We start from the raw sequence: 26,877 nt of genomic DNA, 5'->3' as shown, positions 1-26,877 counted from the left end.
GAAGCTTGCAGGTATTACCATGGGAGAAGAAGTAGATGATGGCGATTTGGGTTTGAATTTCGAAGCCGATTAATTTAGATGGACGACGTGATTGGTATTTATATTTAAGTTATAATGCAACTTAGGTTGGGAAAGCATCAACTATGTCGTTAAATTGTACCCATGTGGTGGGCTTAACCAACTAATTTCACAAAAAGTGTGGCTATGTGCATTGAAAATTGTATCCGTACGAAGATGGTTCCCACGTCAATGCAGTCCATTCCGTTGCGTGAGTATCTAACCATCCAGCGACATACGATCCAAAATTTTCTCGTTTGGCAAACATTGAATTGTAATACTATGTGGCAGCACGATAGTTCCACTAAACCAGTGTTTATTGGGCTTCTTCGCTTGGGTTTGAAGTTTGGACCCGGTTTAAACCACAAAGATGCAAACTGTTCTCTCAGTACGTAAAAGTTCAAAACTTTAAGCCCTCCTTCTCGATCGCGGCAAGAAACACAGCCAAATGCCAGATTCGTCGACATGGCAGCAAAAACCTCCATTGCCAAAACCATAACCAAGCTTTATTATTCGAGTGGCTCCCATTCTTCTCACCCCAAACATCTGGCCCCGCTCTCACTATCTTCCTCCTTCTCCAGCTCCTCCCCTAATGCTGCTTCCCCAGCAGCCGAGTCTCAATCAACCATCTCTTCCCAAGCTCCGGGTGGGCCCTCTGTGATGTTCGTGTGCTTTCTGCTTCTGGGTTTTCATAATTTGCTCGAAATATTCAAAAGATTGATGCTTTATTCGGTTTTTGTGTAGGGAGGGAAAGGTCGAGATGGTCGAGATGGTTGCTGTTTCTTCCTGGAGCTATCACTTTTGGGCTTGGGACTTGGCAGATTATCAGAAGGCAAGAGAAGGTGTTGCTTTTTTCACTTCCTATCTTTTATTACCTTGTCAGATTTAGCAATTTTGGAGATTGATTATTTTAGCAATACGCATAAAGCTGCATTGTGAATATTTGGATTCATATTGTACCGAAAATATGATTGGTTGCACAATTTGGATTCACAGGTAAGTGCTTACTTATAATAGATAACTTTTTTGAGCTCAAGGAATGCCTTGAACCCGATACGTTCTGTATTAACATTGTGTTGGGCAAAGATTTCAGATGTTGAAACTAATTCTGAGTCTGCATATTTTGCGGATTTTAGATAAGTGACGATTCACGATTATACTTTGGTGATTTGACATTTTCTTACTCGGAAGTTGGAGCTAACAGAAGACTTGGCACAAAACCGAGCGCAGTGTCATTCTGGGATTTATACAGCCGATCCCACTTAGTGGGATGAGGCTTTGTTGTTGTTTTTGTTGTGAGATCAAACTTCTGCTTATAAAACGGTTTCTGTTTGTGGTTTATATTTATGTCCATACACTTCTGTTATATGAAATACTAAAAATACTAGAGGCTTTGTACTTTTTGATTAAGCCGACTGTTTTGGATTAATCTAACGAAAGTGGAATCTACGATCTGGTTATGGTATTAGGTTTTGTTTTGCAGGTCCTGTCCATTCTGAAGATTTGGTTCCTTGTGCATTTCACATTCAACCTTACAATCTCATAAAAATATGACCATTATTGATGAGTTTCTTTTGGTACAGATACAAATGTTAGATTATATACAGAAGAGGTTGGAATTGGAACCTTTAAACTTGAACAATGCCTCTCCGTCAAGTCAAAATTTGGATCAGTTGGAGTTTAGGAGGGTCAAATGCAAAGGGTATTTTGATGAGAAAAGGTCAATCTATGTGGGCCCTCGTTCAAGAAGCATTTCTGGTGTGACCGAAAATGGCTACTGTATCATCACACCTCTTATCCAGGTCCCTGACAAAGATGAGAGGTAAAAGCTGTTGGAGTTCCATGTACTTCATGAACCTTACTTTTTAAGTGCTTATAGGGGTTTAGAATTAACAGGGTGGTACATTACATCGGACCATTTACGAGTTCTTCCTGCTTGGTATTCCAGGATCTCATATCACATTAAACTAACTGTTTCCACGATCTAATGTAGCTTCACCTTCGGTTGAATACGATTAGTTTGCTCTCTTTTAACATTGAGTGATTTTATCTGCATCGTTTAAGGTTTGTGCTTGAGCGTCAAGTTACAGTCCGGTACATCCTTTGGTTGGAAACAAACGGCTTCTGCTTTTTTTTTTTTTTTTTTTGTACCGGATGTATATGGTTTTAGGTTCTAACATTATATAGAGAACTTCAAGATTCCATTAGACCTCACATATTCTTATGTTTGGAAACTAATTTGTATTTGTCATCATGACTTTCAAGCTAATTTCAACGCTTATCTGTTCGCTGATGATCAATATTAAATGCAAAATTTCCAGTGTGCAGCCACCAATTTTGGTCAACAGAGGATGGGTGCTGCGAAGTTGGAAAGATGAGGCTTCAAAAGTTTCAGAAGGTGGTGAACAATCTTCTGATATAACACCCACCTCTGTCCAGGATACTGAAAGAAGGTCTTGGTCGAGGTTCTGGACCAAGAAGCCCCAAGTTGTTGAGGTTGTTTGTTATCATTATGTCAATCATCGCATGATGAAAAGAACGTTGAAGATCTAATTTTAGTTTCGTGCAACTTACAGGATCAAAACCCCGTTGTTGCTCCCGTTGAAGTTGTTGGAGTAGTTCGAGGGAGTGAAAAGCCTAGCATATTTGTTCCACCAAATGATCCAAACTGCTACCAATGGTTCTATGTTGATGTTCCTGCAATAGCTCGTACGTGTGGACTCCCGAGGATACTATTTACATTGAAGACGTAAATGAAAATGTTAATCCAGGTAACCCTTACCCGCTTCCAAAGGATGTCAATACCTTGATTCGGAGTTCAGTCATGCCTCAGGACCACCTGAATTATACTCTGACATGGTATGGTTTTGTATCTTCGTATGATCATATCACGCATCAAGGACTCGAAAAATATTGACCCACTGTGGCTCATTCCCTAACATTTGTTTTCTCTTGGTTAGGTATCCACTCTCTGCAGCAGTTACACTCATGGCTCTCATGAGTCTAAAACCCAAAAGGAGCCGGAGATAGCAGATACGCAAGAGATTCCGATAGTTATACGAAGAAATTGATACCCCAGAGTACTTGGAACTGTCAAGTCAATTTTGCTTATCGAACTGTTTAGACTCTTGATGATTGGAAACTGGAAAATTTGGGGGTGGATATTGGCTGTTTTCACCATTAAACCGCTCGTTCCAAGCTGAATTTTTGCAGCCAAAAACAATAAAGTTTCTAGCGTTCCAGCGAGGAAACTAAAAGCTAAACTCGCTAATTTGAAGACAATGGTTTATAGCTCCTCCGTAAGAAGGGTTCAGATTTTGGTTTTAGCTTCTTTCAGCTGTTTGTGCTGCCCTCGTCGCGATAATATAAACGCTACGAGGTACGATGTAAAATAATAATTAGAATTCTACGGCATTTTTGTTTCGGGGGTATTCTTTGTATTTAAGCCCGAAGGCACAAACAGCTGTTTGTTTTGATGATATAAAAGATAAAGGGATACGATTTCCGCACATCTTATTTCTCTCTAGCTTGATTTTCTTGTGTTTTACATCACTTCATCTTTCCGTTTTGGTTAAGAAGTCGCTTGCCCTTCACCTTGCAACACTTGGCAATATCACCGTTGGAACCGAGTGTTGCAAGGTAAGGGCATTCGAGCTCGTACATCGCACCATGTATCAAATCAGATAAAATGCTCGCTTGAAACCAAATTTGTGCACACAATTGGCAAAAGTGTCGATTTTCTTTCCTATATGTTGTACACTGTACAGAATGTACATAAGAAAAAGAACTGCTAAAACTAAGAAAACAAATCAACGAATTCCGGCCAACTCACACCAACGCCGGTAGGCAAACAAACTAAGTGGGTAAAGAAACAAATTTAAAAGAATGAAATGAATATGAAACTAACAAAACCGTGGGGCGAAAAAACGAAGGGATTCATTCACGATATACACCTTACAAGCAAAGGGGTAACGGTCATCCCTCCGTGGATCGCCTTCAACAATGCCACAAACTTGAACGGACTCTCTTCGGAAAACCACCGGAGCTTCCAAGTCATGGAGCCTGGAGCTATCTTTTTCTCATTTGCACTTGAGTCTGAATTGTCCGCTACGGCTGAGCCTGAGGGGCAGAACTCGGACATTGCACACTCAACAGCTAAGGTTACACACCGACTTTCTCTGACATCAACAACCTGAATGACAGACGTGCTTATTAATGTCTTGAATGATTTTACCCCCTAGCCCTAAAGAAAATGTTACTGAATCCAGGTAATGAACCAGAAACTAATTTGCCAGATTTCGTTTAGATAGAATTTTAAGGGAAAAGCTAAAAATCAGATCGAGGCGTTACCAACTCAGATATGTCGACAATAGAGCAACATAAGTCAAGTGAAAAATATGAGGGCAAAGGCGCATCCACGGACAAAGAGCTGAACTGCATAAGGTCTTCAAAACACAAAAATACGTGCCCTCCTGCCACAAATAATGATCTTGAAGACCATGATTCACCTGTCATACAGATACAAGAATGTTACCAAGCATGAATTTTTTTTTTGTTTTCAAAATAACCAAAAGGAATTAGACTGCAAAAGGGAGGTTCGAAGAGTGTGATGGTGAAACCTCAGTATTGAAGTGTTCTCAGCATAGTGACGTAAGCATCATTAAATTTCATAGATACAAAACCGACAATAGCGTAACAAAAGTTAACCATGGGAATACGTCCTTTATTCTAAGATGTTCTCGACATGTTTACCAAAATGATTATTGCACACTTCGTGCCTTTTGATTGTAAATAATTCAATTCATGACATTATTACCATCATTGACTATTAAATATGAAAATCGATGACCTATGCATACCTTCATTATAACTACACCAAAACTGCACCATAGAATACTGGAATATGCTCACTTTTGAACCTCCGCATATTTGTTTCTCAAATAACTCCACCTGAACCTGCTCCAAACTGCCATTTAAATTCCCAAAACCCGAGTCTATCACAACAAGGAAATCCTAATATTCGCATCGGTAATCAAATAAACAATAGAAATCTGAAAGGGAAAAAGGATAACTACCTTCTTAAGCAAAGTCCTCCATTTAGCGCAAAAGAATCGATAGCTTTTAAAGTAGAAAGTAGTTGTCTTGATTTTTCAATGCTTCTAGTTTTAAACACATAAGTCGCACTGCCCCCAACATACACCCTAAGCCAACAGGAAAAAACTTTGTTAGAAAGTTGAAATTATACCTATTTTCTATAAGTAGTAAGTACCATTAAGCACTAACCTCACGACCTGGAGCCCTATACCAACTACAACTTCTCTGATATCCTCAACCCTGTGGCAACCCTTTAACTTTAACATAGTGCCTGCAAACAAAGACCCCATTGAAAATCGGCATTTATATATCTAACCAGATAGAAGAACAAGTTGTCCAAGTAATCATTGTCAAAGAGGAAAATTTTATGATATATAAATCACCCGGAAGGACTGTGTAACCTAACCTGACCCATCTCCTACAACACCGATGAGCAGTATATAAAGCTTGTCTTCACTACTAAGTACAACAGCAACTTCTCTGCATGTAAAATAAAGATAAATAAACATATAAAGAGCAGAAACGTCTGAAAAGCTGACCCAACATAAGCACCAATATTACAATGTACACGAAAACCTTGTTATAGCCTTATAGGACACTACACAGTATACGGTTCAAGCACAAAAAGACAAATTCAAACTGTTCACCTTTCTCTGGAAAAAAAATCCAGCTCAAGTATACAACAGCAACACAAACATTGCTTACAAATCTCGTGATTTCGTGAATCTGCGACATTTGTATTGAAATAATTCTCAATAAATTCATCATTGCCTGAAGATAAGAATTCAGTTAGTGGGGTACTGCTTCTATCTGCCAACATCTGTCTCTTATTAACTTCATGAAAGCCACTCCCATAAAAATACTGATTATCTTGCTTATTTTCGACTTGCGCTACATGATTATCTAGAATGCCATTTGATTTTGGTGCTGGTTCTGCTTGCCTAATCATGTTATCATCTTCTAGTAGAGCAGTAACTCTTCTTTTAGTCTTCTGTCTTCCTTTTCTCCTCTCCAGAAAATCACACTCTTCATTAATGCAATTATTAATTTCAACATCATGAGCATCAGCAGGAACATCACTGGCAGATACTCCAACCGAACGTCTGTCAACCTCACGTTTTATGTCATAATACTTGAAACGATTTGAAAGTGGGTATTCTACAGCACTCTCATTTAACCAGTTCTCAGGAACCGACTGCATAGATTCATAATTTTCATCTTCACTACAGCTGGTATTACTATCAGATGATGCCACTGAATATGACTCTGCGGATAACTGTAAAATTTCCTCCTCTAAGTTATGTCTACGACAAAGAATGTCCTTTTGATAATGGGGCGGTGATCCTGGGTTAGCAGATGATGAATAAGACTCTGAAATATCATCAATAACAGATAATGCAGACATGCTCAAATTCTGGATCATCCTATGACCTCCTTGAGTGGTGAACGTCTGAGCACGGAAACTTTTAGCCTCTGAACTGACAGTACTTGTCCCTTCATGAGAATAGGCTTTTAAATTCTCCCTGAGGTCTCTACTATCCATGCCAACTGGGCTGACCCTACCAGCATTCCCCGTTGAAACAATTTGGTCAAAGTGATGGGCATGTCCAGAAGATATATCCAAGAAGGAACTGTCTGATTCTAAAACATTTGTACTACTCTCATCTCCTGATGCTTGGATGTAGTCTGGAACATGTGTTAATTTTTCACCCAGCTGCCTCCAGCTTGCCTTGGTTTTTAAATAGTTTTCCTTCTCGATATGCAGTCTAGCCCTGCTATACCTACCGATATCTGCATCATTCTCAGAAGCATGATCTAACCACTCCTTGAACTCCCGCAACCAAAGAACAGAGCGCTCTTTCTTCATTAGCTCAACTCTAGTCATCAAATCAACAATTTCAGCTTCATTGTCAGATATGACAACTTCCTCTCTGCTTTGAATCTCATTGTCACAAGACACAGAGTCCTGGTCAGAACATGTGTTCTCCTCTTCATTAACAATTGAAGCAAGACGAGATACCTTTTTCTGCAAAACAGCAAGGATGCAAGGTTTTATGATTGTCGACTGTCGAGTCAATAATGGAGTGGACAATGCAAAATTTTATGACTGTCTAGTCAATAATGGAGTGGATGATATGCATAGCACAAATATTTAAAATCAAAAGGTATACATGATTCATTCAACATACAGCAACGATTACGCTAAAAAATAAGATTAAGTTTACAGATTAAGAACCCAAATCCAGGCACATTCACTTCACCCTTTTAACTTATTTATGTGTGGGGTAGGCAGAGGTTCAATCAAATTCAGGGGTAAAGAACAACCAGCCCCCAATACCAAGGTGTCCTATGAATTTATACCAATACTTGATAAAGACTCCCAACAAATGTAACAGTGACCTACCCTTTTTCTGTTAGTACTTGAATCTCCTTTATCATCACACTTTGCAGGAGAATAAAACCCAAAGCTGGCCGGTCGTTTGTGCCGGCCAGCAACAATAAGTTGCCTCTTCCAAAAGTCTCTGGTGCTGATCTCCTTATCATCTAACTTCAACTAATCCACCATACGACAGATCAAAAGACAAAAGTTAGAAAAATAAAACTAACAAATGACCTGAAAAATACGTTCAAAATTTTATATTTAAGATCGATGTGCTTCAGGTCCAGAAGAACGAAGAAAATAAAAAAAGATGAATCTTAACTTACTTTGTATGGATTAGTGACATAACTGAATGCTTGTGACCGATACCAACGGGCACAACACAACGGATTCCCTTCCAACCACAAGTTTTCAAGAGATGGAAGTCCAGAAAGGTATTCTAACTCTGAAAAATTTGAAATAATATTGTAGGAAACATCAAGCCCTTCAAGTGACTTCAAATTCTCAATCCCACGCAATGTAGTTAGAGCATTGTTCCTCAAAACAAGTTTAAGTAAACGGCAAGTGACCTGCATGGTCCAACAACATCGGAGAATGGGTCCAAATCTATTTCCTAAATAGAAACTTTGTGGCAATAGAACTCAAAACTATAGAAAAAGCACTTCTCAGTACTTTAATCCATGTAATATGCGCCAAAATAAACAATCTTGACTAAATATTAACTGAAAAGTTTGAACTCTGTTCAATATTAGGGAATATAAAAATGTACTCTTCTCAGACAAATTTGTGCATACAATTTCTCAAAGCAATCAAAGATGGACCAATACATTGCAAACGAAAGCTAAATTCATACCTGACTGAATGACGAAATCGTTCTGAGCTGATTGAAACCAAGGTCTAGGTGCTTCAATTTGACACACTTCCGAAGATTATCAACAATTGCAAACTTGTTCCGGCTAAGGTCCAGAGTTTCGACAGCAGGAAGGAGTTGCAAAGACTCATCCATGAGAACCAAGCCATTACAAGCACACGAAACGAATGACAAGCGATTCCACTGCGGTGAGTCCTTAATCTCTGCAATTCTACTAGCAAACACATGCCGCAGAGCATCCTAACATAATTTTTCCAACAATTTAATCATATCAAGGGCATAGTTAACCAAATTAAGAACTTAAAATGCTGATTAAGTAGCTGAGTAAACAGATATTAATCAAAACATTGAAAAGCAGAGCAAAATCCAGGAAAACTCACAGTAGAATTATGGCAAATGATCTTCTCCAAGGTGTGCCGCAGCTCGAGCAACCCTTTTGCGGCGGAGGTGGACAAATCGCATCCTCGAAGCTCCAAAACCCTAAGCCTCCCAAACGGCCGAAACGACAGCGGCGTAGGGTCCCTGGCGGGAGACGGCAGCACCGAAACGACCTTGAGGGATGTCAAGAGCCTGAGAATCCTCCTCAGCTGCTCAAGCGCGCGGTGGTCTCCGAGGTCGGAGACGTAGGCACGGAGGTAGTCGACGGGAGCGCCGGCGAGAAGGCTCTCGAGCTCGTGCAAGGCCTCGAGCCGCGAGTTGACGTAGTGGAACCCGGCCGGGTTCAGCTTCAGCACTAGGCTGCCGTCGATCAACGAACCGGCCTGCTGCTCCACGAAGTGGACCAGCTTCTCCAGGTAGCGATCTCCGGTGACAACCGCCATCAGAATCGGCGATTTCTCCAGGTCAATTTCGGAATTTCACAACGCGGAATCGCATGTTTGTGATACCGCTGGTTAATTTTTAATCAGCACGAATCTAGACAAAGAAAGAGGGAGTTTTTACAGAGAGAAGCGGAGGAGCCACGGCGGTGGCTGGAAGATGATACAGAGAGAGAGGTGGTTTTAGTATTTGAGAGAAGAACACGTAGTCATCAAGCCATAACTAAATGGGCGACGCCGTGACGCTACACGCCATCCAATCATATTTTGTACGTAATGTCAGTTTATTTTTAAAAAGCCATAATATCTACGCTAAAGTGGTACGGTAGAAAAATGAACAAAGCCTTACACGGCTTGTTATAATAATGTACTTTAAATACGATCTTCGAGAGAATTGAACCTAAGATTTGTTATTCAGACTATCTCCAACCCTGAATTAAAACCTAAAATTTCTATCTCCCCCCCCCCCCCAAAAACCCACTCCAACCCATGTGCTAAACAAAACCTAAAACTCAAAAGAATGCCAAATACCGGCCCGTTTTTAGGCCAAAAGTCATTATGGGCCCTACCTGTTGCGAGTGAAACACGGGCTGTGAAGCCCAGATGCTTGAGCCAATTGCCCAACTCGCATGAACGCGCGAGCCGGATTCCCACGGGACCCCACCCCACGTGGGCGTGTCCCCTGCTGTCAGAAGGCATCAGTAGCCTAACGGCTACTTTTTCGATCGAACGGCCATATTTAAATGGGCCGTTGGTTAATCCAATGGTCCACGTTCAAATTTTAAATTTTTTAGTTTTATATTTATATATTTATTGAATCAAACGGCTTAGATCGAATATAATCAAATCTAACGGTAAAAAAAAAATCTAACGGTCCAAATTTAAATCCAACGGCTAAAATAATTTTAAAAAATTATTTAACTTAAAATTCAACCAAAAAATCTATAAATACCTATGTATTTGTTCAAACATCCACACAAAACTCACTTTTCTCCTACAATTCTTCCAATTTTTCTTTCTACCATTTCTTCTTACTTCCAAAATTTTCAAGATGGCAAAAGAGCATGTTAGAGGTCGTAATTGGACCTTTGATGAAGATATTGCTTTATGTTTGGCATGGATTTCTGTTAGTGAAGATGGTGTCGTCGGCACCAATCAAAATAGAAATGATTTGTGGGGTAAAATCGTTGATAAGTCCCATGAAAACTCCAACGCCGGTCGAAGGGAAGGTGGTGGTGTTTATGATCGGTGGAAGATTATCAACAAAGCGTGCACTTTGTGGAAATGAAGTTTGGAGAGAGCCATGGTTGACATGCCTAGTGGAAGGGACGCCTCAAAAATTGTGAGTTTTTTTGTTGATATTTTACTTGTCATGTACATAATAGTATTTTGCAACTAATTATTTTTATGTATTTGCTGCATAGGGTGACAAAGCAATGACAATTTACAAGACAAGAACTACACCAAAAAATCAAGCTTTTAAGTTGCTTCATGCTTGGAACATCATCAAGGATTGTCCGAGGTGGAGAACCGATGCAAATCAACAATGTGGAAGATTATTTCATAATGAAGCCCCACCCCCAAATGATGTCAATGAAGGTGTGAATTTTGCCGACAATGAAGGTATCGACCAAATGAGCCCAACTTCTTCTTTGCCAAGGCCCTCGGGTAAAGATAAGCAAAAGGAAGCAAAGAGAAAAGTGAAGTCCCAAGATCCGATACGTGCATAATTTGGAATCGGCCCAAATGTTTTTGGCCATGAAGCAAGAAGGGGATAGGGAGCAAGAAAGGTATGAAACTAATTTGATAATGGAGGACCTTGACAAATACACTCCAGAGAGGAAGAGATACTTACGTGGTAAGCAAAAAGAAATTTTACGAATGAATGCCACAAGAAGTATATTTCAAGATGATGATTCATCTCAAGACTATCACCCAAGCCCACCACCAAGTCAAGATGATGGATATCATTATTAGGTTTATGTAGTCTATGAGTTTTCGAATGTATTAAGTTTATGTGGTTTATTAATTGTCTTTTTTTTTTAAGTTTATGTGATTTATCATGATTTTCATGTATTGATTTAGTGATTTTTCAAAATTTATCGGAATTTAAATATTTTTAGGTTAAAATGTTCATAAAATTAATTTAGGATAGTCTACATAATTTTTTTTTAAAGTTAATTTAAAAAAAAAATTAGCCTTAATTCATTTTTTGATAATCTGGGGCTAAAATTTTAGGTCAAAATGGTTGGAGTAAAAAAACTGTTTCTGAGCTAAAACCTAAATTTTCTGGGCTAAATATTTTTAGGTTTTGGGTCAGGGTTGGAGATAGTCTCATAAAGGAAGAAAAATATCACTGGATTGTAGTACTAAGTGACACGTGCCAACTAACACTTTGATTTTTTTTTAATTGTTAAATAATTTATTACCATCAACCATCACCGTATGTAATTTATTAAGCATGGTAGAGAAATGTTAAGGAGACCCACAAAAGTGAGATTCAAACTCTTTGACACCTCACAATTTAACGTCAATTCTCGTGCTAACAATATTAAATATTGTGTCAAAAATACTATGGAGACTTGGAGAGTCCATTTTCAGAGAACCTCTTTACCATTTTTCTCTAAAAAATAGACTCTTTATAGACCATCTGTCACCTCACAATTTAAAGTTAATCCACATGACATCATTATGAAATATTGTGTAAACATAAGTTATCAAAGAGTTGTCACTTAATATTACGATATAGTAGTATTCTTTTTCACTTATAAGTGAGAAGTCTTAAGTTCGATTCGAATTTGAACCACATTATTACTAGCCCATTGTTAGTCTAAGTCTACCCCTCTAATAGTGTAGATAATATCATTTGTTAAAAAAAAAATAAGAGAGTCCACATAAAATCTTTACTTTTAAGAGAATTCCACATTGGCATTTCTCTCTCTCAATATGGTATAAGAGAGTAGGGGTGCAACTCAGGCGGGTTGGAAGGTCAACCCAAACCTAACCCAACTTTTACAATTCAAGATTGGGTTCGGGTTGGGTTTTAATCGGGTTCATGCAAAGTTATGACCAACGAATTGCTTCGTTATGACAGTCCACTATTTATGGCCCGAGAAGACTCACAGAGGCATTTCAGTCTCCTCGACCACCACCATCGTGTGATTCACCACGAAAGTCAACTGTCTGTCTTGTAAATTACACGTATTGCTATAAAAATACACGTGCATGACAAGAATTTATAGCATTACATGTTAAGCACGTCCGAAGCCCTCGGGTTAGAAAGGGCAACCCACCCACTATGGCAAGAATGACTCTATCACTTTGCCTGTTGCGTTTTATCTGTGCATCTATATACAAAGAGTCGCTTCATGAAGGCTATAAATTATGCTCAAAGGTGTGAGGAACCTTTTTACTTGACCTGCTGCTCGCCGAGGCGCCTCTTCTCTTCCACAACTTGTTCAAGCAATGCTTCTAGCTCTGCTTCCGTCAGGCCTTCTAACCTCTTCTGCATATCCACAATTTTACCCCATTCAGGGCGTTAGGAAAACTTCCGGGAAGAATGCTGCATAATAACTCGCAAACGTCTCATTCAACGCACATCAGCACGCTAGACTCAAACTCAAAAGCGATCGCAACAAAGCAGCATCAATACTCGCTGTTAACAGGAAACTCATTACCTTCCGAAAGTAATATGGAACGCCGTTGTATCAGAATGACAGAAGAAAAATATTTAAACAGTGTTGCAAACACATTTCTGTTTATAAAACAGATTTGTCCAGTTCAGACCCCCTTACATAAGTTTTTCTGTTTATGACCCCTTACCAAAGGACCAGCTATACGAAATAACTCATATTCGCGTTACAGAATAAAAGAATACAGAACAAATCATTCATTAGCAGTTGCTCATACATGCCTTGGCCTGATCAGAGGAGTCATCCTCACCGCCATTAGAGTCCGACGAACTGCTATTCCTGGGGATGGTCAAGAGCACCCTTTTTCGCATAATGCGGTTGATGCTATTGGATCCTTCACGGCTAAAAAGGGATGTCTCCTTTCTATATAAGCTGTGAATCATAACTCCACCTAACGAATTTAGTATAAAAGTAGCAATATCAGCTAAATGGCCGGTTTGTATAAGCAAAAGATATAATTTGTATGCAACCCCTTTCAATCAATCAAGTAAGTAGAACACTCCTACATATCACAGTATATGAAAACATACGGTCAGAGATAGAACAATCAAACGATATCAAGTCTGAAGGTAACGTGGGAATTTCCAAAATGGATAAATTGGTCAATCATACACATTAAATGTTGCACGCGTGAAGAGAGGAACCGTAAACACAAAGAAATTGTCGAGCCTTTCACATCTCTAGACGGTAAATGTGCATATCATTCTCTCTAAAAATCTAAAACAAGTCTTTCTGTTTTGCAATGTGCAAACTTTACACGGTTAGTTTCAGCTTAAATTCTCTGATGCTGTCTCCAAACACTTGATAGCATTTTAATCAAATGAAAAGCTAAAACCCCCCACATTCTATTAGAGCTAAACAATACAAGGCCTGTCGATTTCTCCGTAAACCAATGGAAGTTTTGCACAAATACAATCAGAAAGGTCTATAAACACATCAAATGCAACAGCCATATCCTCCACACTAGTTCGAATTAGACCCGAAAATTGAACGGGAAGTCTTTCGGAGCAGACCCAAGTAACTGAAGCTGAAAAAAATATTCAAGAACGGCAAGAAACAACTGACCTCTCACCAAACCATGAAAAGCTCTGGCCTTTAAGCGCATCAATGGCAGAGCCGAAATACCCAGAAGGGAAATTGGTCTTCTTTCACATGCTAAACTACAACTTGGAGAATTTCCAAGTGGGAGAGATGCCATTACTACAAAAAACAAACCCAACAAAAAAAAAAGGAAATTATAATTAATCTGAGCATAAAAGGTATGAGCTAAATCAAATTCGATTGTTTTTGTAGTATTAGAGGCACCTCTATGTAATCATATGAATCATGAACTTTCATGTTCCGGAGTGTATAAGACAGCGGATGTGTATACGTTCTTTCTCTTTATGTTTATGCTCAAGTGGTTGGACACAAATTAGATGAATGAGAATTATTTATGCAATTTCTTTTTCATCTTCGGTCAAAAAAGAATAAAAAGAGTGCGAAAACTACTTTGAATGGAATGGGAACTTTCATGTTAACTTTTTTTTTTAATAGACTAGCTGGTGGCTTCGCCACAACAGTTCACTCTTTTGGGGGTCGGAAACACTTACAGAGACGTTTGAGCTCCCCCCTAAGCACCATCATGCGATTCACCAACGTTTGGAATCAAACCCAAGAAATGTCGTAGGAAATACGAGCTTGAAATTTGTCCCCAACTACTGAGCCACCCGAAACTTCCATGTTACAGGGTGTATAAGGTTTGTCACAATGGTACTATATAAGACATACTCTCCTTGATTCAATAAACAATCAAGATTTGCTTCATAATCATTTGGTTATAAAGTAAGCATACTCAACCTAATTACCAATCTAATTAAACATACAACAAAAAGCCTGTCTGAATTCCTAATAATGCCACCAACAGATTTAGTACAATTAATTTGTTTTTGGACTCACTTGAAACTTTATTAAGCTAATATCTACCAAGATCAAGGATGTTATTAGTTTGACCAATTTAGGAAACTAATTAAGCTTTAGGTTTCCCAACTTACTAATCATACAGTTGAGATTAGATAATAGCTCCAAATTGGTAGCACCTAGTTTATCAGTCTTAAGCTAGCATTGGATAGTGATTGCATAACAAGCAAAATATTTGACCTTGTGACCAATTCTGTGCCTAGATACTCCTCGCTGATGTCAAATCTAAGAAAGTATGTCCATGCATTTCTTAGTATCCTATAATTGAACATTTTAATGTATTTCAACGATCTAGATAGTCTATCTTTTAAGTTTTTCCTCAAAGATTATGTCTACTAAAAATCACTCAAATCTGAAAACCATATGCCCGTTGGATTAAGGGTTTACACTTTTATGTAAAATCATATTCGTCAATTTTCTTCATTATGGATGTCTTAATAGTTTTGAATTTGGCTAATTTTTTGCAAGGATAATCTATTAATGATATTCTAAAAGATAGATAATTTAGATCGTTAAAATACATTACGTAGTACGCCTCACAAAAACGTGTATAAAAAAATAGTGTCACAGATTCGCCCCATATATATACATATATTTGTAGGTATTTGTATAGATATACTTATACAGTAGGTGAGCCTGTAGCAGGAATAATATAAAAGAAATGGTAGGTAAGCCTGTAGCAGGAACCATGTCCAATCATTCGTTTGGTGGTGTCCTTAAGTGAGCCGTTTGTAGTACGTTGCCCAACAAATTGCTCCATGCTTCACCATGTGCCCTCCTTACACTGACAAATTCATCAAAATCCCATTGAAATCCTATACATTTAAAATACACTATTGTAATTATCAACACATTATTTGTGATATATAAACAGTTCGTTCTATAATAACAGACCTCTATAAAAGGGCAACATCAAGTCAACAATATGTTTGTTGTTGTGCGAGGATAGGAAGAAACGTCTATCATACATAGCCGTACCATTACTTTGCAAATAGGTTGTTTCAACGATTCAAACTCTTGAACTTTTGGTCACAAAGAAGCAACATTTTCGTTACGCCAAAACTCGCACTCAAAGTCCATATAGGGGGTATGATACTTGTATGCTTTAGGTGTAACCAAGTGACAGGTATCTAGGTAGACGACAAATCCATCTCATATCTCTCCCCCACTGTCAATCAATAACCTTCATATTCATGCATGCATAAATTTCATTTATATATACTCAAACGGACTCTTCCAAACCCCCATCCACCATACATCTCTCTCTCTCTCTCTCTCTCTCTCTCTCTCTCTCTCTCTCTCTCCTCCTCCTCCTCCTCCTCCTCCTCCAAAGAGAAAACCTACCGTTTGCCTCTCTGATGGGGAATGCAGCAGTTTCTTGTGCTCCATTAATCATATTCCCAAGCAGTCCAGGAGGAGCAGCAAAAGTTTTAACTTTGGATGGAAGAATGGAAGTTTTCACAAGGCAAGTAAAAGCAGCAGAGCTAATGGTAGAGAATCCAGGCCAGTTTTTGTGCGAGTCTACCACCCTCAAAGTAGGCAACAGAATCCACGGCCTCACCGCCGACAAACCGCTGGAAAGACGGCGGCTTTACTTCCTCCTCCCCATGGACCTCCTCTACTCAGTGCTAACACATGAGGAACTCAGCTCCCTAGCTTACAAGGCTTCAAAGGCACTCAAGAACAGTAGAGGCTTCAAGAATTTCAGCAGGATTTTTCCGGTTTTCGGAGATTTTCGCTTTTTTAATGTTTCGGAATCCAAGAGACTGGATTGTGATGATTATGTAATAATTAGTGTTACTTCAAGCCATAATCCAGAGCCAGTAATATTATTGGAGAGGTACTCAAAGCAAAGATCATGGAAGCCTGCCTTGGAGACCATTGATGAGACTCCTTGCACATATTGATATCCTCTTCAGTGTAATTAATTTTGATTTATTTATTCTTGGATTAATTTTAAAAGTGGTTAAATATCTAGTTAACTTCATGACGAGAAAGTTTCGTTTGTGTATTTAGAGAAGCCAATTTTGTTGCTGATGCGTTTGTTAATTTAAGTCGTTCTCAGACATGCAAGAAAGTCTGAATCCTCCATTCGACATTATTTTAGCTTTCCCCTTCTAATTCACATTGTTTTCCAATATGGATGTTACAGCATTAATTAGCTGTTTATTGTGAATAAAATATGTTAATATATTTCTAATTTAAAAATGGTTGGGGTTAGATTAGTCGTCTTCCTTTTGTCTTCCACCTGTTCTAAAGCTGGAAAGTGATGAAGCCAAATCAAGAAAACCAACCACCAACAAAAAAGGCTTTTCGTTTTAGATCCATGATGGTGACATTGATTAATAATAAGGAACTTTAACGAAAAACTCCTGGTATTGTTTATTTTAATGAAAAATCATATTTTTACATTAAAAAATCAATCATAATACTATTCATTTTACCATTTATTTTATCATTTTCGTTAATCAAAGTTTTCAAATCATTTTCATTAGTTTTTCTCTAATAATATTGTTTACTTATTTGCTAAAGCGATATTCTCTCAAAATTGAATTCAACTCTTTTCAACGTAATGTTTTTTGGACAATATATATTTTATATGCATATTTGTCGATTTACCCCCTAAACTTATATAGAGCTGCTAATTTATGTTCTGAACTTTAATTTTAGTCGATTACCCCCTTAAACTTTTATAATTAGCCAATTTCCCCCTTGAACTTTAATTTTAGCCGATTACCCCCTGAACTTTTAGAAATAGTCAATTTCCCTCATGCATTAGATTTTAAAAGTTTACATCCAATTTTTCATCAATCTTCATCACGGAAACAACACATGGCAACTATATGAGAACAAAAAGGATGAAAAATTGGATGGATGAAAAATTGAATGAAAGTTTTTGACATCTAATGCCAAGAGGGGAGTTGTCTATTTATAAAAGTGACTCCTCCCACATTCTCTCTCTCCCCCCCCCCCCCTCTCCCTCTCTCCCTTTCTCCTTCCCATTTTCTAAAAAAATGTGTTCATACATACAGAGTGTGTAGACAAATGCTAGTATTTTATAAGAGAGTAATGCTAAATAAACTAAAATTTCACTTAGATCAACATATATATATATATTTTTTTTTTCCTAACATTTCTTATTAAATGCATTTGAAAACTGACTATAGAAAGTATCCAACTTTTATAGCAATTAAAAAAAATCTCCTCAATAACTACAGTTTCGTTTCAATTTGTAACATAGAAACATATGCATATGAGGGAAAACAAACTTTGAAGTTTCGATCAACAAAGTTCGAAAGTGCTGAATAGTATATTTGTGAAAATAGAATTGTAAATATGGATGTACATATAATAGAGTTGTAAACATCGTTGTTAATATGTTTACGTAGAATTGTAAACCCGCAACAATAGGTGCCTTGGCTAGTTAGTACCTAAACTGAAATTATTAGCATAAAGTGTGATTGATAATGTTGCTTTGTCCAAAGTTAACCACAACTTTTTCTTGCAAGATTTATCATAAAATACGTACTATTTTCACAGAGCCATTTAGCTTCCAAATCGTGACGTGGATGGATAACATATGATAAGAAAACGCAATAACAGGAGGGGAGAAAAAAGGAAGAAAGCAAAATCCAATAGCCAAACCCTTTTTGTCGCGTTAAATACTTTTTTGGTCAATGTGTTTATGATTAAAATATATTTTGATCACTGTATTTTTAACTTAGCTAATTTAAGCATTGTGTTTTACAAAGTTGCAATCTTGATCACTCCAATTAACTTTTTATAAAAAAACATAAAAATATTAATTTAATAATTAAAATATATAAAAACATATATAATTAATTGGTAAACTATTATTTTAATATATTTTAACAGATAGTTAAAGGAAGTGACATAAAAAGAAGCTAAATGATGATGTCATTAAACAAATAAATTTAAATGATGATGTCATTAAACATTTAAAAAGTAAAAAAAGACAGAGTGAAAAAAATGAAGCGGGACGGGGGCTTATGCTACACAACCACCACAGATGGCAGTGAGTGAAACCGGCAATCTAGAGAGAACCCCAGCCGTCGATGAAGTCCCAATCCCATCATCAACATTCGACGGCGGAAGAACCCTCCCGTCGGCGAACAACAGCCGTCCATTTCTGGGCTGGCTCACCATGACGCCTTCCAGCTCCGCGGCCGTATCGTAAAACGCAGCGTCTCCGAACCTCCTCTCCACCTCAAGAAACTCCCCGAGCGAAGCCGGCTTGGTGCCGTCGTCTTGGCAGAGGCGCCACCACCTCCTCCGCCGCCCCGCCAGCACACCCACCGCCGACGAAGCGGCGGCGCTCTTCTTTTTCGGCTTCTTCGTCTTCCCGGAGCTGCTTGCGCTAGTACTACCGATGTTGTTGATGTTTCCGGGTTGGGGGTCGCGGTGGTGCTGGCTCGGAGCTCTGAAGGTGATGGCGGGGAAACTCACTCCCATTAGTGTTCCTAACGTCGTGCTCCGATCGTGAAAGAAGGAGCCTGTAGACTGCGATTGAAAATTTCCCAACTTTTCACAGATTTTGTAAATCAAAATTAAGAAATTGATGAAATTGGAAGAAATGAGGGAAATGAGTTACCTCGGTGTCGAGATCGGAGGAGGAGACGGAGGAGTTGGTGGGGGAGGAGGGCGGCGGCAGCATATCATTTCTCGGATCTAGCATTTTCCCCGCTTTCTGTTGTTTCTGCGTGTTGGTTTTGGGGAGAGGATTTTCTGTTTGTTTCTCGGGAAATTGAGATGGGAATTTGGATTTTGATCTTGTTCTTGTTTGAAATTTGAAGGTTTATTTAAAGTGTGGTGGGGTGGGGGTGACGGTGATGAATGAGATTTTTTACCGTGACTGACGAAGTGATACATCACGTTTGATGTTATTATACAAATTGTGAGATATATGTGTTAAAAAATTAATAATTTTAAAAATAAAATTTTTCACCGCTTACATAAAAATACGTGATATATCATTCGTGTTCTCATCATATTGAAAATTTTCTCCTTACCGGAAGTTGGATTGTGTTTCAAATCATGAATGTTTGGGGGTTTGGAGGTGCTTTGTCCTTTTCCATAATTTGTTGAAGAAATGGTTAATATCAAATGAGTCCCTTTAGGTTTCTATATTATCACTAGTGGCCCTATATGTCCTTTACATATTCTAAGTTGCTCTTGCTCTTTACATTTTCCCCATTTGAAGGTAATTCGTTTTTAATATAAAATAATAAAAAAGGGGTTGGGGGTGGGGGAGGTGTTGTCCCAACACATTGAAATTAAGTACGTCTTGAATAATTAAGGAATTACCGTGATGATTACTTATTTCATATCTGAACAATCAAGTATCGTTCTCATTTATAACGTCTCTAATTATAAGCTAGTAAAATACTCATTCGTCATGTAGATACAAATACATATAAAAGACCTCTTAGAAGTGGGGGTTATACCGTACTGTATTGAGTCAAATAAGTCATTCAATACACTACGGTAATGGTAGTTTCAAGTGCTCGTATTTAATACGTGTTATTCGTGTAGATTTGTTTGGTATAATTAAGATTTTGGATTTGATCTTTCGGCATTTATTAGTCTCACAGTTTAACTTGCCAAACAAACGACTTTGGAAGCACATTTGCAGGCTTTGTCCCCAAAAGAGGAAAAGCTGCCGACACGACACCGGTGACCACTAGACTCATGGTCCTCACTCCTCTCATGGGGACGTATGGATAATATGGTCAAAGTAAACATTAAGTTTTAGGATCTTAATTGTCTGCCTCTCCCATCCCATCTCCTTCCCCTCCCCCTCCCCCTCCCCATCCCATTCTATTTGAACGATCACGATTAAGTAACGTCAACATTTTATATTGATTTTTATAGAGATAATAAGACAAAAAACATTGAAAATATAAAATGTTGACGTTACTTAACCGTGATCGTTCAAATAAGAGGAGAGGGGATGGAATGGGAAGGGCAGACAATCCAGGTCCCAAATTTTAAAGTTCATGCAAATTCTAGGATCGGCACTCGAATTTTGTTTGTGCTTATAAGTAATTTTATTATTTTTTATATTACTAATTAATTTTATCCTGAAATCCCAATTTTCTTCGATCAGCCGGACCAAAATACAAGTGAATCTATGAGATATAAGACGTTCCATACAAATGACGTGGTTGTGTATCTCTCCCCGAGTTTTTTCTCAATGTGAAATATTCCAGGCAGAAGAAGCATTCATTGCCCCCAGACGAGTCGCATAGATTATCATGCTCCGACGTTGCTTTGCTACAAAAACTACGTAACACCTCGTGTTGGCGTGCATCGAGTCCCACATCGGTTTGAGTCTCATTGATGACTAATTCTTTCGAACTATAACGCAGAGGTGGTGTAGGCTCCCCTGACTGTGACTAATCCTATCTTTCCCATGTGCTACTATCAGAACTGTCAGATGCCCTTATCTCCAAAGACATGGGACATCACAGAGGAGCAGAATTTTACTTTAATGGTCCAGAGCTGTGGATTTGTTTATATCAAACAGGTAGATTGTCTGCTCTCCTGTTATGGTGCCCTTCCCATCCATTTTTATTTGGGCGGTCACGGTTAAGCCACGTCAATATTTTTTATTCCTATTGCTTTTTGTCTTATTATTTCTATAAAAGAATCAATATAAAATGTTAACGTGTCTTAACCGTGACCGCACAAATAGGAAGGGATGGGAAATGCACCATAACAGGAAGGCAGACAATCTGCCTCCATATCAAACTCCATATGGCTGGTAGGACGTCCTATCTTACGAGAAAAACTTGGGTGCAAGAGTAGATACATCTCCCACTCATTTGAGCGAGACATATAAAGGGGTTAATATCTCCGATTACTCAGTAGAATCTCTTATCTATCACGAAACGTAAAATGCATACAAGAGAGAAATCTTGGGTGCCAGGAATGTACCCGGAATACACAGTAGGATCTCTCCGCGAGCACTGGTGAAGTCGCCTGGCCTTGGCCACTCACCGGCGTGCACGATCTGATGGTCGTTATAATTTGGTCCCTGAGTCTGACAAATAGTCACCTGCACTGCAGTATTCAGTTATGCTTTCCCCAGGTACAATTTTAGAAACCTGGAAATACCACATTAAACACTGAACACTTGTGTTTATCTAAGCAAATAATAAGAAAACAAGCGGAAAATCTACATGATCATATTGCTTGAAATGAACGGATGAGATTGAAAACAAAGATCCTATAGCTTCATCATACCCCATTAATATCCCGGTGCACCAAAAGGCAATAAAATAGATAATAATACGAAAAAAAGTCACCCGGAAATAGATAATAATATCAAAAAAGTCAATAAAATAAAATAATGGAGGACCAGACAAAAAAGTGAAGATAATAGTACCAAAAAGTGATCAAATCCACTGCTAAACCAGCCAGTTTTACATGGAAATGTAGATCCACCACTTTAACACTTGCTTTTTCTGTCACAGATTGTATTCCCTACCACACATGCACTCCCAATCTTCAAAGTTTCCTGCTTCATGCTTTTGGAGTTCAGCTGTAAGGTGGTGGAAAAGCCAGCAACATCAACCCCCTCCAAATGATTGCTTTTTCTAAACCCTACCAATATATTCCTTTTCTATAAACAGAAGTAGAAATGTACATTAACGAAACCTTCATCTGGTTGTCGTGGACTCCAACCCAGAAAAAATGTCAATCTGGCTTGAATCTGTGACCATAATCAATTTGATCTACATGGGAGATAAATCATGGATATAGTCATCCCACATTTCACTTGCAATCGAATCCCGCATCTGCGAAGTGAATTCCAGTTCTTCGGTTTCAAAAGCAATGTCCAAAGCAGAGGCTTCAAAATGCATGATTGGTTGCTCCACCTCCCCTAACGGGGGAATTGATTCCTCCATTTGCAGTATGGTGTCCTTTTCGTACATTTTAAAGATCCAGTCATCTGGTTTCTCCTCACGGATGAAGTTGTGTAGGGCACAAGCTGCCACAACCAATTTGACTTGTGTTTGTAATGGGTACGGAGGGGCTGACATCAATATAGGGAAGCGTTCTTTTAAAGCCCCAAAAGTGCGATCAGATGCATTTCGTAATACTGAGTGTCGCTGATTAAATAGCTCTTTTGCATCTTGAGGGTGATAACCACTAGGAAACTCCGTTGAGTGATAAGGTATACCAGGATACGGAGCAATGAAGCCAGGCATGTTTGGATACTTGGTGTCCACGAGGTAGTATTTGCCTGTTACAAATTTTGATCCCAACAGTGGTAGTAAGATCCCACAGTAATTGTAGTATTGACAGAATAAGATCGTTTCTATATATTTTCCAAACAAGTAAACCACCATGTGTTGCATACATGGGATCCCGCAGTTTCCAGTTCATATCTAATTTTGACAGTACATTTACTTCTAGAAATTATTGTCTAATAAGTAAATTATAATCTATTTAATCTGCCTTGTATTTTGACAGTTGAAAATGCAAATCCACTACATCCTCCCCCATTATGAAGCGAGCTAGCCAAGATAGAGCTGCTCTTTGGAAGGAAGATGGGACAAATATGTCCACCAAAATGTAACAGATGTGTAAGAGAGTTCACACTTCATATGGTGGCTTCAGTGTAATTTCACAGAATAGGAAAGGACAACTTTGTCCAACAGAAAATCTCACATTCAAGGATGTTTAGTGATTGACATGAATTATGATCCATAATCAGGCAATCAAACTTGTGTCCATATTGGCATCACACTCGCGCTAGCATGCTGGTTTTTATATATGATAACAATATGAAATCAACTAAACAGAAGAATACTTTTTTAATGACTATCAATTTAAGGAGGAAACACAGTTTTCTACGTTAACCGAGCATTTAATAGTCCAATTCGGGTTGGCAATACCTTCTGGCATCTGCAATTTGTTTCGTCTGGTGAGAGCAGAATTCAAAACTTGCAAATCTGAAGCAGAGCCTTCCCAACCAGCCAAGACATAAAGGAACTTGAGATCAAATGAGCAAGCAGCCAGAACATTTTGTGAAAGTAAGCCATTCTTGTCGCGGAAAGGTCCTTGCTCATCTACCCCCACCATCACCGGGAAGTGTATGCCATCAACTGCTCCCACACAATCCTATAGGATAAAACTTTTGAATTGTAAATCACATAGAAACGAGATACATATCATACTTGGTTACTGTGGGATTACCTTAAAATATGGATAGAATCTAGGATTTTCTGAAATTTCGGGAGGAACATCAGATCCTGGAGGCTGAAAGAAACCTAACGAAATTGCCATTACTGCGTTTAAGACATTGTTGAAATGACGACTGATGGTTTCTCCGGAATAACGGAATAACTCTTGAACAGCTCGAGTCCGTAGATTATGACCAATTATGAACAAGAACATGGCCAATTGCTCTTCAATCTTGATTCGATTTGTGTGGCGCAGTAGGCCTTTTCCTTGCAAAATATCACACAACTTGTAGAAGACATGCTTATCCATGCGAAAGTTCTCTAAACAGCGTTCATTTTGACCATTAAGGACTTCATCTATAAACTTTGCACCAGTAGATGATAAAGCATGACTGAGTTCTTTCGGTATATAATTCTCATAGACTGTATCCTTTTCATCATCAGAGATCTCCATTACCAACGACCTTTGCACAGCGATGTATGCATTGAATATCAGAAATTATATGGATGGAGGTCAAACATAAAGAAATGACAAAACAAAAGGAATAGATTCTATACTGGAATAGAATACATCAATAAGAGAGTACAGCTTAACAACTCTTGCCAGCTAAATGATATCGAAATTACATGATTTCTAAATGAAAAGGTCATATATGAACAAGAAAGAGTGTCAACTGTTAAACCCCATAATTCAAAGAGGAGTTGCTTCCTCATAAGCATTCTACAACATTGATACTTTTGTAAATCGCCTTAAAAGTGAAAATCTATGAATCCACCAGGATAACTGAGTACATTAATTTAGACACGAAGAGCGACCATCTTTAAATGATGATGAGACCATAATATGAACCATTCAATACACATGGAAAGAAAAGATGAAGAGTAAGATAAAGACACTAAAGTCTGGTAGCGAAGAAATGCAGAAAATTACGGATGCTCGCTCTCTCAAATTCAAGTACTTTAGACTCAACTCAAGTTAACCTTCATTTTAGCGAATGAAGGAGTCACCTGCATCAATATTTTCTAAACACTTAGCCCTAATCTATTTTAAGGTCTTTTTCACTGATACACTCGTAATGTTAGTAACAGAAGCACACGCGTGCATCAACACACACAGAATAAGGTTCTAAGATGTGGCAGTGCACTGAAATGTGTACTTCCTTCACATTAGTCGTTGTATAAGCGTCCAAAGCCCGAAAATATCAGCATTCAATAGACAGGGGAGACTAAAGTACTAGCTAATGCTAAACCAAGCTACACCAACTGGATAAATTTCATAAAAACGACTACAAACATAAACCAAAACAATGCAATCACAAACAGGGTAACAAATAATCTACGCAGAAAACCGCGAAAGTTGCCTGAAAACTTCATCAAACTCGAAAACTACAGAAACCCAGAATCTAATATGTGCAGACCTAACCACTAAAGCATCACACACAGAAATTACACATTCAAATGGACATCAACAGAAATTGTACGCAATTATGCTGAATTCTATAATCTGAAATAAGAAATTGACCGAATGTAAAATCAATTTCTGACGAATTCTACTTGCAATTTGAATGAAATTAACCAAAAGATTAAAATCCAAGTTGAACGAACGAAATTATAATCGCCGCTAAACAAAACCCAAGTGAGAATTTATCGAAATCGAACGCCCATACCTGCGGAGAGCTGAGCTTCTGCAACTTCAGGAGGCAAACGACGTCGTCGCCGGCGGCTTGGGGGCGGAACGAGAGAAATGTGTGAGATGAACAGAATCGTTGGGTTTTTGAATTTGAGGGAGTTATGAGTGAGTGAGGTGAGCCACTGAGTGACGTCACATTCTCCGTTGATTCTGTGCGTGTCCGTTTGCACTTTGCCGTCTCTCGCTCTCTCTCCTTTTTATTTTCTCGATAAATTTGTAATTTGCAGTCTTCTGCAAACTTCAGACTGGGGGAGGAGGGTAGGCTGCCAATTTCTTTTGCTACCGATACTTTGACACGAAATGATACGAAAATAATAAGTTTTGAGCAACATGTTAATAATTCGGGCTGTTATTTAGTTATATGTTAAGAACTTGTTAAAAAATCAAGTCACTCTTTAAGAATCTGATAAGATATCGTTTGTCATACATAAACATTAAACATGACACTTTCTTGAGTTACTCGTCACGAAACAACCCGTTAACGAATCTGTTCATTATTGAATTAGTTGTTAAGAACATTGTAAGACAACAAGTTTAACACGACATGATCCGTTAACATAATGGATATGATTTGAAAACAACATAAGTAAAACAAACACAGCCCGTTTGTTTGTCGGGTGGGAGGGTTTTTTTCTCTCTTTCTCTTTTTGGGCTAAAGCTAGATTTCTCAAGAAACCCTATTTTGTAGGAGTGTTTTTTCAGAAAGCCCAAATTAATTCCTCCATTCTAGGCCTAATGAAGGCATCAAACTCGACAGTGACTTAGACCATCTCCAACCAACTCGGCCAAAGGGCCATAGGGTTAAAATAGCTCGGAATGACACAAAAATCATCTCCAACCGAGGACAAGGCCAAAGGGCTTGCGAGCCACACCAGACCTAAACTTCCAAATCAGGCCAGCGGGCTAGCCATTTACAGCCAGCCATCCATCCATCGCCAAAATGTCAAGCTTGACATTTTGCCAGCTCTTGAGCTCCACGGCTAGCCATTTCCAGCCAGCCCTCCAACTCAGCCCATTTGAATGCTAACAGCTACTTGGCGTAAGCATAACACCAGCTAGCAACAGGTAGCTAACGTTATGCTACCGTTAGGTTACTATTGGAAT

General features: G+C 38.5%; 3 protein-coding genes and 2 pseudogenes across 8 annotated transcripts; 2 read left to right on the top strand and 3 right to left on the bottom strand.

The window, feature by feature from the left end:
* Positions 1-366: 366 nt before the first annotated feature.
* Positions 367-3,566, top strand: LOC126600015 (surfeit locus protein 1-like; annotated as a pseudogene).
* Positions 3,567-3,777: 211 nt separating this feature from the next.
* On the bottom strand, positions 3,778-9,486 carry LOC126600014 (uncharacterized). Of its 4 annotated transcripts, XM_050266512.1 has the most exons (11): positions 8,783-9,484; positions 8,385-8,642; positions 7,858-8,100; positions 7,556-7,705; positions 5,799-7,177; positions 5,558-5,631; positions 5,341-5,422; positions 5,133-5,258; positions 4,917-5,023; positions 4,408-4,565; positions 3,778-4,249 (listed from the first exon to the last, which is right to left on the bottom strand). In XM_050266512.1, exons 1-11 carry the CDS (start codon positions 9,221-9,223, stop codon positions 3,998-4,000), a joined length of 3,270 nt encoding a protein of 1,089 aa, XP_050122469.1. In that variant the 5' UTR covers positions 9,224-9,484; the 3' UTR covers positions 3,778-3,997. The 4 variants fall into 4 exon arrangements, 3 of the variants coding, with proteins under 3 accessions (XP_050122469.1, XP_050122470.1, XP_050122471.1); XR_007615334.1 differs by lacking the exon at positions 3,778-4,249 and having other exon boundaries at positions 4,420-4,565; positions 4,917-5,051; positions 8,783-9,486; XM_050266514.1 differs by lacking the exon at positions 3,778-4,249 and having other exon boundaries at positions 4,420-4,565; positions 4,917-5,013; positions 8,783-9,486.
* Positions 9,487-16,135: 6,649 nt separating this feature from the next.
* On the top strand, positions 16,136-16,903 carry LOC126600599 (uncharacterized). The gene has a single exon (XM_050267183.1). It carries the CDS (start codon positions 16,230-16,232, stop codon positions 16,776-16,778), a length of 549 nt encoding a protein of 182 aa, XP_050123140.1. The 5' UTR covers positions 16,136-16,229; the 3' UTR covers positions 16,779-16,903.
* A 1,863-nt stretch (positions 16,904-18,766) lies between these two features.
* LOC126600293 (uncharacterized protein At3g17950-like) lies at positions 18,767-19,923 on the bottom strand (annotated as a pseudogene).
* A 1,777-nt stretch (positions 19,924-21,700) lies between these two features.
* LOC126600292 (protein ALP1-like) lies at positions 21,701-26,061 on the bottom strand. 3 transcript variants are annotated; one of them, XR_007615409.1, is made up of 5 exons: positions 25,751-26,061; positions 24,097-24,547; positions 23,796-24,021; positions 22,280-23,140; positions 21,701-21,998 (listed from the first exon to the last, which is right to left on the bottom strand). XR_007615409.1 is itself a non-coding variant. In XM_050266879.1 (4 exons), the coding sequence occupies exons 2-4, from the start codon at positions 24,535-24,537 to the stop codon at positions 22,629-22,631; spliced, it is 1,179 nt and encodes a 392-aa protein (XP_050122836.1). In that variant the 5' UTR covers positions 24,538-24,547; positions 25,751-26,061; the 3' UTR covers positions 22,214-22,628. The 3 variants fall into 3 exon arrangements, 1 of the variants encoding a protein (XP_050122836.1); XR_007615410.1 differs by having other exon boundaries at positions 21,701-21,949; XM_050266879.1 differs by lacking the exon at positions 21,701-21,998 and having other exon boundaries at positions 22,214-23,140.
* Positions 26,062-26,877: the final 816 nt, after the last annotated feature.

Source organism: Malus sylvestris, chromosome 14 (assembly GCF_916048215.2).
Source record: "Malus sylvestris chromosome 14, drMalSylv7.2, whole genome shotgun sequence".
NCBI lineage: Eukaryota > Viridiplantae > Streptophyta > Magnoliopsida > Rosales > Rosaceae > Malus > Malus sylvestris.
Note: the sequence above shows the minus strand (reverse complement) of the source record. Positions and strands in the feature narration are given on the sequence as shown.

Excerpts from the sequence above, each read along its gene's own strand:
- LOC126600014 (XM_050266512.1), bottom strand. The coding sequence starts at position 9,223 with ATGGCGGTTGTCACCGGAGATCGCTACCTGGAGAAGCTGGTCCACTTC. Across the intron at positions 8,101-8,384 it reads CGATTTCGTCATTCAGTCAG|GTCACTTGCCGTTTACTTAA; the intron begins GTATGAATTTAG and ends TGGACCATGCAG. Across the intron at positions 7,178-7,555 it reads CAAGTACTAACAGAAAAAGG|AAAAAGGTATCTCGTCTTGC; the intron begins GTAGGTCACTGT and ends GCTGTTTTGCAG.
- LOC126600599 (XM_050267183.1), top strand. The coding sequence starts at position 16,230 with ATGGGGAATGCAGCAGTTTCTTGTGCTCCATTAATCATATTCCCAAGC.
- LOC126600292 (XM_050266879.1), bottom strand. The coding sequence starts at position 24,537 with ATGGAGATCTCTGATGATGAAAAGGATACAGTCTATGAGAATTATATA. Across the intron at positions 24,022-24,096 it reads GATTCTATCCATATTTTAAG|GATTGTGTGGGAGCAGTTGA; the intron begins GTAATCCCACAG and ends TTTATCCTATAG. Across the intron at positions 23,141-23,795 it reads CAAATTGCAGATGCCAGAAG|GCAAATACTACCTCGTGGAC; the intron begins GTATTGCCAACC and ends AATTTGTAACAG.